The sequence below is a fragment of the Lissotriton vulgaris genome, chromosome 9 (genome assembly GCF_964263255.1).
Source record: "Lissotriton vulgaris chromosome 9, aLisVul1.2, whole genome shotgun sequence".
Taxonomy (NCBI): domain Eukaryota; kingdom Metazoa; phylum Chordata; class Amphibia; order Caudata; family Salamandridae; genus Lissotriton; species Lissotriton vulgaris.
The window spans coordinates 690,828,698-690,841,503 of NC_141697.1; the positions used below are offsets into that span (position 1 = coordinate 690,828,698).

The 12,806-nt window shown below is 46.9% G+C and overlaps 1 protein-coding gene across 1 annotated transcript in view; it reads left to right on the forward strand.

The window, feature by feature from the left end:
* The first annotated feature begins 443 nt into the window (after nt 1–443).
* LOC147692113 (homeobox protein six1b-like) overlaps nt 444–12,806 on the forward strand; it is a 226,153-nt gene continuing 213,790 nt past the window's right edge. Inside the window, exon 1 of the mRNA XM_086938418.1 lies at nt 444–1,069. Within this exon, the coding sequence (XP_086794544.1) occupies nt 686–1,069 (384 nt within the window). The 5' untranslated portion in view covers nt 444–685. The remainder of the gene's footprint in view (nt 1,070–12,806) is intronic.

The following is a 12,806-nucleotide window of genomic DNA, read 5'->3' on the forward strand; positions in this document are numbered from 1 at the left end:
GGGCTGGAAGTGCAGCCAATGGTGGGGAGCTGAGAGCCGCCTGTGGGCTGAGCCTGTAACCGATACCCCCAAGTCTACCCAGGGCACGGGAAGGGAGCCAGGAGTCACTGCCGAGAGAGACACGGGCTGGGAGGCAGCGTCAGGGCAGGGCTGCCGAGCCTGTGAGTGACAGCCCTCCTCAGCGACAGGAGCCAAGTCTTACTACTCACGGCGTGCCCACTTCTGAGGCCCCACCCGAGGCAAGGCGGCTCCTGGGGTCCGCTTTTGGGGCAGAGCGTCGACGCTGGTTTGCTGCACCTACTGGCTGAGGCTATAACTCCTGCACTGCACCTGCCCGGGGTGCGCGGCCGTGAAGGGCCTTGTCCTAGAAAAACTTAAGTATCCACGCCCGAGAGGCATTTGAGGACCTCCCCCTTGTACAACAGCCTTTTGAAGACTTCTTTGGCTAAGGTTCAACTGGAGGCACGCTCGCGCAAAGCTTTTGGGGCATCTCTTCGAACGAGAGGTGAGGACCCTGATAAAGGGAAGGTTTGACGTTTTAAGAGACTTCGAAGGCCTCTATCCTAGAGGCTTCGGACCTGCGCTTCGAGGAGGCTGTTGGGTGCTTCGTCGTCGAAGGGGCTCTCGTTCAAGAGGCACGCGGCGTTCTGTAGTCTCCTCACTCACCACAGACCTCGCCTGCGCCATGAGCTTCGGGTTCACCCAGGAGCAGGTGGCCTGCGTCTGCGAGGTCCTGCAGCAGGGCGGCAACATCGAGCGCCTGGGCCGCTTCCTGTGGTCCCTGCCCGCCTGCGACCACCTGCACAAGAACGAGTCGGTGCTGAAGGCCAAGGCGGTGGTGGCCTTCCATCGCGGCAACTTCCGCGAGCTCTACAAGATCCTGGAGAGCTACCAGTTCTCCCCCCAGAGCCACCCCAAGCTGCAGCAGCTCTGGCTCAAGGCGCACTACATTGAGGCCGAGAAGCTGAGGGGGCGCCCGCTGGGCGCCGTGGGCAAGTATCGGGTACGCCGGAAATTCCCCCTGCCCAGGACCATCTGGGATGGCGAGGAAACCAGCTATTGCTTTAAGGTGAGTAGGGCATGTGCAGCTTTCGTGACTCGAAGATTTGGGGGACCTATGGGGGAGAAGGAAATACTTTTCCCTTGTCAGGTGTGTTTTTAGTACTGTTGTAACTGGAAGACCTGAGTTCCGATCGAGTTCATCACATGATCAAACCTTGTGATCATTGGCACATTATTACTTCGGGGCCTATGTTTCACATTTCCCAAAAATGTATGGTGTCCAGAAAAAGTTATTAAGTGCTATATAGAGTTCTAGAAAGTCCCATCATGTGTCAGGTGTGCAGCCAGCCCTGCCTTTTAGCTGAATTCACCTGCACTTTGAGCCTTGTAGTGTTACCTTCTTTGCCTTTATAAACTGAGGGCTGTAAGAACCATAATGTGCAATAAAATAAGCCAAAAAGGATTGGCATGGTGAAGCTTAGGAGCTCAGGGAATGGGGAGGGTGGATTTTATGGCACAGACTGCAGAGCAGAAACCCCTCTGGTAACTTGTGTGAGTTTACTGTTCAAGATGCAGCACTCTTTGGGTGAAGCTGGAAAAAGAAAATAGGAACTAAAGGCCCCAAGGGGCATACAAAACATACATTGTGTGCCATTAACACCCCCCCTCACATATTATGAACCCTCCTCAAGCACTCTCTGGGCAAAGAAAAGCCTGCCCCCTCTATCTGGCATATTTGGTCCCTAACTCCTGTTATGATGCTTTACTAGTCAAGTGAACATCTGCGGGTTTGGAATTAAATCATCGAATCACTGGGCAAAGAGACGGAATTACGTGCCTGAAATGGTTGACAGCAACATAAAGTAAAAGCCACCCTGAAGGAAAAGGAACTTTAAACATGTTCATCCTCAGAAGCCTTGTTATCAGCGCACATGGGGCATTGGTACCGCCCCACAGTTTGAGGGGACATAACATGCAGGGCCGGACTTGCCATAGCGGGCACCGGGCATTTCCCTGGTAGGCCGCTAGGGTGGGGGCCGGTTTTGGGCCCCTGGGGGCCGTTTTTGTTACCGGGGGTCGGCAATATCGGCCACCGATAACAAAATCGTCCGAAACCGGCCCTCGCAAACAGCTTGGCTGCACTCCCCCCTCACCCGGGGGAGGGGGTGCAGCTGAACAGTTTGCCAGGGCCGGTTTGTGTTCTCAGTCCGGCCCTGATAACATGCCTGTTTTAACTCCCAAGTTCGGTAGAGAGGCCCATTTTATTCGGTTGCATTGGCGTCTATGGCATCATTGCCAGGGCAGGACTGGGAACCTAAAGCAACCCTGGCAAATTTTGTCAGACCAGCCCCCATGGGTTTCGTAGCGAGCGCTTTGAGCGAGCCCCACTACAAGGATGGTTTGGGGATGTTTCTTTCCAAGAAAATGTTAGGAAAAATGGCAAAAAGGTGCATTCTATAACACGTTTTACATGATATAGTCAATTGTATTAGCTTTTAAAGCATAGTAAATGAAAGGCTTACAGTGCAGTGGGATATTACAATCTTTCTTGGGGTCCTTTAATGGTTCCCTCACTATTACCCTCAAATAGTGCCCCCATTTCTCCACAGCCCCTCTCTCATGTATTGTATTTGCTTTATTGTGCTTCTCATACAGATTATGATGTCAGAGCACTTTACATCAAACACACATACAGACAATGAACATACACGTGTGTGGCAGTGTATAGAAAATGTTACATAAGACCTAGGGCACTTAGGTGTAGGCATTGTTTAAGTGTGCTTTGGCTGGAAAAGTACAAACTCAGGATTCATATTAACTAATAAAAATGTATTTCCCTCCAACAACCCTTTTTTAGCAACATTAGAATCATGAAAGAACGAAGAAAAAAAAACCTTCTAACCTCTGCGATGCAGTTTGTATGCAGCTCTTTGCTGGCAGTTCATAGCTCACTGTGCTAGATTACTATTTTTACTTATGAACTGCACAGTAACAAAATAATCTTTGTGACAAAAGCAGTAACCCACAGAGATATGCACATAAAATACATTTATGTGATCTGCGTGATACATATTATTTGCAGTAGTCACGTTAACCCTCTGCGCTACCTTAGATGAGTTAAAACTGCCACTAGACAAAACTCCAACGGGTAGATTATTCACCGGAGATATTTTAACACGTTTATTGCCGCTCCATTTACAAAGAAAACTGCAGCAGGTGCTTTAAAAACAATACAATATTTAAAAACACACGGAGGCTGGAAAAGAAAGTGAGTGCTGTGTGGATTATGCTGGTCTGCTGATTTTGTTACTGGGGGCCAACAGAGGAGCAGTGCGCAACTGGCCCCCGTAACAAAACTGGCCTCCCACCCTTCCAGCCTCCTGGGGAAATGCCCGATGCCCGATACAACCAGTATCATACCTTGATCATTGCCACTACTTTGCTTATCTTCCGAGCGGGTACAAGAATTAGAATCCAGGGGGCATATTACCAAGCAATAGCGATAATTATCGCTATTGCTTGGTTAGAGACAAAAATTTACCGCTGCGCTGCGGCGATTTTTACCGCAAATAAACCTTGGTATTACCAAGGTTTAACGCAAATGCGGTAAAAATCGCCGCAAAGCATGAATATCGCAGAAAAGTCAGCGATATTCATGCATTAGCGAGCTAATGCTCTTAGCCATGTTATCCACCTCCCATTGGATAACATGGCTAAGAACTGCTCAGGGCAGGTGTTAGCTTTTGGAGATATTCCCGCTTAGCACGAATATCTCCAAAAGTTGCTAATAGGAGATAGCGATGTTAGCGACTGTTTTCAGTCGCTAACATCTTGGCACGCCCACTTTGCATCTCATCAGTGATAAATATCACTGACATGCAAAGTGGGGCCCAAGATGGTCGCTATCTCCTACTAGCTGTCGCTAACTGGTGTTAGCGGCAGCTAGGTAATAGGGAGTTAATTTTATCTCCGCTTTCTTGGCTTTTAAAGCCAAAAAAGCGGAGATAAACCCCCTTGATAATATGCCCCCAGGTATTTTTCACGATTCGGGCCAGTTCACCACAGGCAGAAGCCGCCTATCTGAAGTGGTAGGGTGGGCGGGGGGAGGAGGGATTGAGGAATAAAACAAAAATAACTTACCTGCCGCTCCAGCTGCCCGCGCCTCATTGCTCCTCTCACCCTGCCCAGAAGTGGATGGGCCTCAAAGTACAGGCTCCCCACACAACCCAGACGCTGCTCTCTATGAGAGCCAATGTTTAATTTGTACCCAAATAGGTGCCAGGGGCCTCGTCGGGGAGTCCACTGCTGTATGCACCACCCATTGCCCATGTCAGCACAACCAATGATAGCACCAACACAACTACTAACCATTACACCCCTACAATTGTGACAATTCAGACTATTTCAGGCCACCCAACGCTATAACAATTGCTTGTTAGCAAGTTTCTGAAATTTTTCTGTATACTGTACCACTTGATGTATATTGTATTATTCAACAAATGCCGTTGTGCTCATATCTGAATTTGACAAACAGCACCACCATGTGGCAGACTGTCTTAAGTGCCGGTGTTAACAATTAGCTGCCAGTGCCGAGCACCGGAAACCACCGGCTCAAATTAGGCACAGATGAGAGCAGTACCAGGACTGGTCTGAGCTGCTTAATTTGCCGCTCAGACAGTGCCTGGAAGCCTTTGGCTTTTCTCCATCCTGGCTGTGCAACACAGCTGAGTCGGAGATACATAAGTGCACTTGTCTGTTTGGCTGGCCTAAGATTGCTGGCCAAACTGATATGCGCACTTATAAGTGCACACTACTCCTCCTTCCTGCCATGTCAAGCCTCGCCCTATACTCAATGCCCAGCTCAAACAACAATAAATAAAATGATAATTACTTTGCGTTATTATTTCATTTATCATCTGTTGGCTCTGGACAATAGGGCGACACTCCTCCGCCATTATGGAAGAGCCGCCACCGCAGTTCACAAAGATTTCTGGGAAAAAACGAACCTACTTGGTGCATACATTAAGCCTATGCCTGTGAATAACTTACAACTTTGAATTTATTCACAAATATGTCCACCCTTTAATATACGTACTAATATATGGTGAAAATTGCATACAGAAATATATGGCGTTCATAAAGGAAGACAGTTTTTGAATGTTAAGCCTGCTTAGGGTTTGAAATACACAAAATACAACTTTTATTTTGATATTCTTTTCTTCTACATGTTTTTTTTTCAAACTTGCCTCTTCTCTTTACTCCCATCGCGTTATTTTTGGATTTACTCTTGCACTTACCCTGATATTTCTTCCTACTTAAAACATTTCAACTTACACTCAGAAAATTAGATTTTCCACATGTTTTGGAACATAATAAACCTTTTTGTTTCTGTTCATTCTCTAACTTAATGCGTTCCATCCCTCTCTGTTAGCTGTGGGAGACTCACTTCTGTTGTGGGCAAGCTAAATCAGATTCCAGTGTGTGAACATTAGGAGGCATGTCCAATAATGGTGAGGTTATAAGGAACGGAGTTTCAACAAAGTAAAAACAATGTCCCAGTGGAGCAAAACAAAAACAAAACATAAAGCGCAATTACACTTATGCAATAAACTTTCGCATTTATGCAACGGTAAAATGTCTTACTTAACTGTAAATGGAAATGTATTGCAGTTTTCCGGAATTACGCCTGGAAACCTGCAAATGTAATTGATTTCTAACAGGATCCAGGATATATGAATTTTAGAGTAGCCAGAAAAATATTTCACATGTAGGAGACAAGATTTGCAAATGCATTTGGTAACCTTTTGTGATCCTGGGTCGCCCATTCCTGTTCAGCCTTAGATATAGTATCCAAGTTCTTATATAAAACATTTGTGGTCTATTTACGTGTGAGTAATTGGGCTAAAATCAGGTTTCTACATGAGTAGTTTAGACCTTTTGGGTTTTGAGAATCACTCTTATTGATGCGTAACTAAACTATTCATTTTCCCAGGTGTAAATCTAATTTACAGATACAAAAACACTTTGCTCATTGGACCTGTCATGAGTGTGGAGCCGTGGCTCTTAACCGCTTGAAGTCTGTAGACCTCCCTTTAACCATTACTGGAAGTGGGGGAGTGAAACTGAATCGTGATAAAAAATCAGGAACACCCGCTGAGTCATTAGGGGAAACCGAGGTCCCCGGCCTAAGCATTTTCTATGAGTTGAACCGAAAAACAATATAAAAAACACTGAAATAATAATAATAATAAATTTCTTTATTCGGTTTTTGTCATTATAAAACCATAAAAGCAACAGTATGAAATTTACAGCATAAAAAATAAATCACACAAAAAAGATTTTTAAAGATTCCTTCGGTGCCTAATAATACATTTTAAAAAGTTCAGTGTATGGTAACAGGTGTGCTCAGAGTCTAACATCTGTAAAAGAATCATGGCCGGACGAAATTGTCTAAGACCCCAGGCTTTTACTAATGGAAATAGCCAGATTTTCCTGTGAGGGAGATAGTATTTGCAAAACAGTATCGCGTGCATACATGTTTGTGCGGAAGTCTCGTCACAGGGGCACAAAGTCAATTTTGATTCCCAAGTGTTCATTTGCGGGAAAGCGACTAGTCTGTGAAACAGATTAAGTCTAAGTCTGGTCAAAAGCATTCTTTCGTATGAGTTAATTTCCAATGCAAGATAAGGCTGGATTTGTGGCGTTAGCTGTACCATGTTTGCGTGTTGTACAGATTGTTTATATGAAAGCAGGGTAATTCTGAGTGACTCTAGGTGACTCATTGCTTTCTGTTTCAACTGTTTCTTGCTTATCTCAGTCAGAGATAGTGGACTGAGATAAAATCTTTCTAGACCCATATCCGTGAAGAATCGTTTGACATAGGTAAGCCAGGCTATTCTGTGCGCATTATTCAGGGCCATTGAGTCCTCCAGAATGGCCTTGGTCAGCATGTTCTTATCAGATAACCATATGCGCCTCCAGAGTAGCAGTGGCTGGACTTTTATTAGATCCTCTATGTAGGGGATTCCCAATTCCATATGGCATGCATATGTAGATGAGCACTTGGGGGCAGATAAAAGGAAGTGAACGAGTTCTCAGCTGTTTGAAGAGATCCGGCGTCAACGTGTCCCCAAACGCCAGCCCCATATAGGGCAATGGCTAGGCATTTTGCAGAGTAGATTTGTAACATCTCCACTGGTGATCTCCTTCCAAGTCTTTGTGAGAAGCTAATCAGGGCAGTATTGGCTCTCCTAAACAGATGTCTCCTCGAATCAATAGCTGCTTTCCAGTTTAGTTTCTTGTCGATCATTATGCCCAGGTATGTATACTGTGGGGTTCTCTCAAGATTTTGGTTATTTAGAGTAATGTTCTTTATTCGTTTTCTCCCTCCACCAGCCACCATTACGAACGTTTTTTCCACGTTTATGTGCAGGTCTAGTGTACCCATGAAGTCAGTGTATTTATTTAAAGATTTCTGAAGTTCTATGGGAGTGCGAGCCAAGATTACCGCGTCATCCGCGTAGAGCAGTGACGGGATCATGCATTGTTTTAGTCTTGGGAGGTCCTGCCCCCCTCTCAATATCCTCTCATCCAGCCCGTTTGTATACAGGGAGAAGAGGAAGGGGGCTAGGACACACCCCTGCCTGACACCTCGCTCTACCTTGAATGACGCAGTAAGCTCTCCCTTTGTCCCGTAGCGCACTCTCGCAGAAGCGTCCGTATATAATTCCCTTAGGAAGTCCAGTAGTGGGGGATCCACCCCCATGTCTCGCAGAAGGGTCCACAGCTTTGAATGAGAGACGCAGTCAAAAGCAGAGGACAAGTCCACGTACACCATGTACATTGTCCCCTGCTTTGCGTGGATGTACTTGGACACAATTAGACTTAGATTGAGAGCCTGTTCTACAGTTCCAAACCCTTCTCTGAAACCAAATTGAAGGTCCGATAAAATCTTTCTGTCGTCAGCCCATTGTTGGAGTTGTTCCAGAATTACTCTGCCAACTACTTTTCCCACGGAATCTAATAGAGAAATCGGTCGATAACATTTAACATCTTGGCGGTCCCCCTTTTTAAAAATAGGAACCATAATGGAGTTGGACCAAGACTCCATTAAGCCCAATCTCGCTGTTGCGGTGCATACTCTGGTGAGTATAGGGGCCCAAAGATCCAGATGTTGTTTAAAGAGATCCACAGGGACCCCGTCTGGTCCTGGGGCTTTGCCCCCTTTGCTTAGATTCAGTGCTTGCAGTACCTCGAGGATGTCAAACTGCATATTTATTGGAAAGTCGACAGGAGGATGAGAGTAAGTTGTTTCTTCATTTGGTGATGTTAGGGTGAATATATGGGAAAAGTGATTTACCCAAGTTTCCTCTTCTATCGCTACGTCAATCTGAGGTCTGCTAGAGTCAGAAAGAAAGGGGGTTTTCACAATCCGCCAGAAAGACTCACTGTTTTTTGTGAGTGAACTTTTGTGTAAATCGTTCCATAGGGACTGTTTCAACTCCTGTTTTCTTTGTTTCCTGAACTTTTTGTACTGGAGTCTTAGATGTTTAATCAATTGTTTGTCTCTTTTTGGTTGTCTGAGAGCCTCCTTTAGCTTGGTTAATGAGGTGGTGCAGTCATGATTAAACCAGCCTGGAGTTGTTAAGTTATTTGATTTATTTTCCCTGGTCAGCATTAGTTTGATTTTGTCCAAAATAATCTTGAAGTTTTCAAGAATGGTGTTATCGTCAGACTCCAAATCTAGGCATTTTATTATGTTTGAGTATAGGGTCTTTATTATGTTATTACTTAGTTGGACTGGATCAATCTTACCCCATTTCACTGTGAAACCATTTGCTCTGCCCACTTCTAGGCGATTTTGGGAAAGAGTATGTGCAATTATGGTTGTCTGTGTTGGGTGATTTAAGAGGTCCAAATCCACTCTAAGCGCTGAATGGTCGCTTAGGTTGTTTTCCAATAAAGTAAAGTCCGTGGTTAGCTGTCTCAGCCCATCCGTTGAAAGGACATAGTCGACAGTGGTCTCGTGTCCCCTCCCTAGATATGTGGGGCAGAAAGTATTATCATCCGAATTTTGCTTGTGGAGAAGTGTGGCTCAGGGGTTAGAGGCGGCAGACCCGGAAGCTGAGATCGGCCCTGGACCAGGGTTCAATTCCCCGCCTCGGCGGGTCTTGGGCTCAAAAATTCCACGGACTCGATAATTCTCGCTCTGGTGCCTTCTCGACTCACGGGTTCACACTCTGCGACTCTGGGCAATAGCTTGCTTAATCTCCAAAACGGCCCCTCGCGGCGGGATGCCTGGCTTTCACCTTGTGGATACCCTGCCGGGGTTATCTCACAGGGGAATACCAGGACGGGTTCCCTAAGCAAGCGCCGGGAAACCCTTTGTGGGTAGCTGTGCGCTATATAAGCTCAAATACATTTACATTTACATTTACATTATTGACAGTTCCAGGTCTGTAAGAAGATTGTTCATCGCTTCCCCTTTTCCGTCGTGGATGAAATGGGCAAGGGGATTATCTTGCTCGTCCACTATCCCACAGTTATGGTTGTTCAAAAATGGGCAGGGGTGTATGTTAAAGTCTCCTCCCCATAGTAAATGAACAGTTGCCTTTTTTCTGTATACTTCTGTATATCTAGCGATTTTTTCCTGGATTGTCTGAAGAGTTTTGATTAAATTGTCCTCTTCTAGGTTATTGTAGAGGTTTACTAGGATGACAGTAGTTTCTTTGCCAACTGAAAAGGAGAGTAGTTGGAAATTTGGTGTATTTTCAGTTTTAAGGAGTTTCAAGCTAGGGATTGTATTCTCTATATAGGTAATCAAACCCCCCTGGGGCCTACCCGCAGTGCTAGAAAGGGCTGGGGAAAAAAGAGTTTTATAACCTGCGATGTGTAGCTCTTTTGTGGCCCATGTTTCCTGGAGGCATATTATTTTGCCATCCTCGAAAAATTGAGCTGCTGAACCATCGTCTATTTTGGGGCGAAGTCCCGCTATGTTCCAGAAAATGACAGACAGTGATCGTGACCTGTTATCTTGTCCTGTAGTCATTTTCCTTTCCGGGTCCCGAGATGAAATGGTTGATTTATCATTGGTGGAATCCGGTAATGGTCAGTCGACCATCTCCAGGCTACTGTACCGGTTCATTGTTGGTATACCCAGCCAGTTTTCCCAGTATGGAGCTTCTCCATATCTGGGTCTAAAGTGCCGCTGTGGTGGAACACCCCATTGTTCCCAGTCTCTTCTTCTATTACGGGGTCCCATTACCTGCCATGGGCGGTCCTGTTGGTGGTAATTTGGGTCGACTGACCACCAGGGGGGTTCTTGGCCGTTCTGCTGTGGGGGGATTTTGGGTCTAGCATTAGTAAAATCCCAAGGCTGTGGGACTGCTTTACGCCACAGGTTGTCTTGTTCATTGAAATGGCTGTTATAATGCTTTTTGGGATAGAAAAAGGAAAGACTCTTTGTGTCTATTCCCCCACTTGGGTTATGTTGATCCCAAGAGCATATGTACTCGACAACTTTGGGGTCCTCAAAAGTGATTACAATGCAATCACCCTGTATTACTTTTTTTGTATGTCCCACCCATGGGGTCCTATTGACTGTTGCTATCCTGCTTGTCCAGTTAGTGGGAGAAGGGCGATTTGTGTTTAGCCAATATTGGACCTTATTCTTTAAGGACCAATTAGGCTCTGATGTCTCCCCTGCTAGTTCTGGTACTCCCGTCATTACAACCACGAATGGTGATGCTTCAGGTGGTAGACGCATGTAGGATCTGCCATCAAAAGCTCCTCTCGTGGTACCTTTATTTACCGTAGGGTTTGGTTTGCTCTGGGGAATATTTGTGGCAGCTGGCGTTTTAGGGGCTGGTGTGGTTACTTTTGTTGTTTTTTTGGCAGGGGCTTTTGGGAGTGTGTTAGGGTTAGGAGTTGGTATTGTTATTACCGGGAGCGGTTTTCCTACTACAGGATCTTTTGCAACTGGTTGCGGTTTTGTTACGGGACAGGTTTGTATAGCTTTTTTACTTTGTAGGGAGGATGCAGGTTGATTATTTGTTCCCTTTTTTTGGGGTTCACGAGTTAAGTTAGGTTGCAAGGATTTGGTAATTATTAGCATTTGACTCTCGATATTTATTAGTCTCTTTTCAAGGGGTTGAAATAAAGATTTTAGTACTGAGGTAATTTTGTTTACCAGATCAAGAGGACCTGGTTCATTACTGTGGGGAATAATAACGGGTGAGCCTATAACGGTGGTGTTTGTAATATTGTTAGGTGAGGAATGGTGTACTAAAACCTGATGATTGGTAGTATCCGCCGCTCTTGGTGGCGAGCAAGCCAGATTTAGGGGGGTAGTTAGGTCAGTTGTCTCAGCTGTTTCGGTTCCATTGACTATGTCTGCTTTTCCCTTATCCTTCCTTTTCTTGACGGCCCCCTCCCTCCTCCCTCTTGCTTGTCTTACTTCTTCTGGCGTATGCTCGCGTAAGAGTTCAGGTGTCTTTTCTAAGTCGGAGTTGGTAAGTGAAAGGGAAAGTTGAGAGGCTGAGAGGTCTACGTTGTTCGGGAGACTAAGCCTTTTGTTACCTTGTAGTGATTCGGCTAAGTCGCTCTCTACCTCTGGAGTTCTTGCTGTGGGCAATGGTCCCATAGAGGATCGCCTCGCAATCGCGAGGTCTGTAGATACTCTTCCCTCTATCAAACTAATACTTTGGTCGATAAAAGTATTAGCCTTGGTAAGAAAATCGTCCATTGGACCTAAAAGCTGTTCTCCAATCCCTCCCTTTTTTAATTTCTTCAGTTTGTTACTCCTGGTATTCATTTTCAGCGAGATGAATTAGGAAAGATTTGTCTGGTTGATGTGCAGAAGAATGATGTAGAAATGCGTGGGTAGTAGGACTTTGAGGGGGGGCCCGGCCCGGTCTCCTCACGTTCTCGAACGGCCTCAAACGGCCCGCTCCTTGCCCGGTCTTCGCCCCGGGCTGCGACCCGCGCGCGTCCCTCGGTGCGCGTTACTGGGCTTACTGATATTCACTTGGGCGTAGAGGGGGTGTGGCACTGGGAGGGGGCGCGGCTCACGCGGGAAGAGGACCAGCTGTTGGTGGTGAATGCTGGTCCTCGCAGTCCCGGGGCCGGCGCCTCTCACCTCCGCTGCGGCCAAACAGATGGTCCTTCCCTCACGCTGTCGAGGCGGTCACTTGGCAGGAACTGTAGAGCTACTCCTGTAGCGAAGGGTCAGGCTGCAGACACAAGGAATACTCTCAGCGAGCGGCTCCCGCGGAGCGGGGGCCGCGAGAGGTTTTCTACAAACAGGTGGGGGCGTGGCACTGGGAGGGGGCGGGCTCACGCGGGAAGAGGACCAGCTGTTGGTGGTGAATGCTGGTCCTCGCAGTCCCGGGGCCGGCGCCTCTCACCTCGCTGCGGCCAAACAGATGGTCCTTCCCTCACGCTGTCGAGGCGGTCACTTGGCAGGAACTGTAGAGCTACTCCTGTAGCGAAGGGTCAGGCTGCAGACACAAGGAATTCTCTCAGCGAGCGGCCCCCGTGGAGCGGGGGCCGCGAGAGGTTTTCTACAAACAGGTGGGGGCGTGGCACTGGGAGGGGGCGCAGCTCACGCGGGAAGAGGACCAGCTGTTGGTGGTGAATGCTGGTCCTCGCAGTCCCGGGGCCGGCGCCTCTCACCTCCGCTGCGGCCAAACAGATGGTCCTTCCCTCACTCTGTCGAGGCGGTCACTTGGCAGGAACTGTAGAGCTACTCCTGTAGCGAAGGGTCAGGCTGCAGACACAAGGAATTCTCTCAGCGAGCGGCTCCC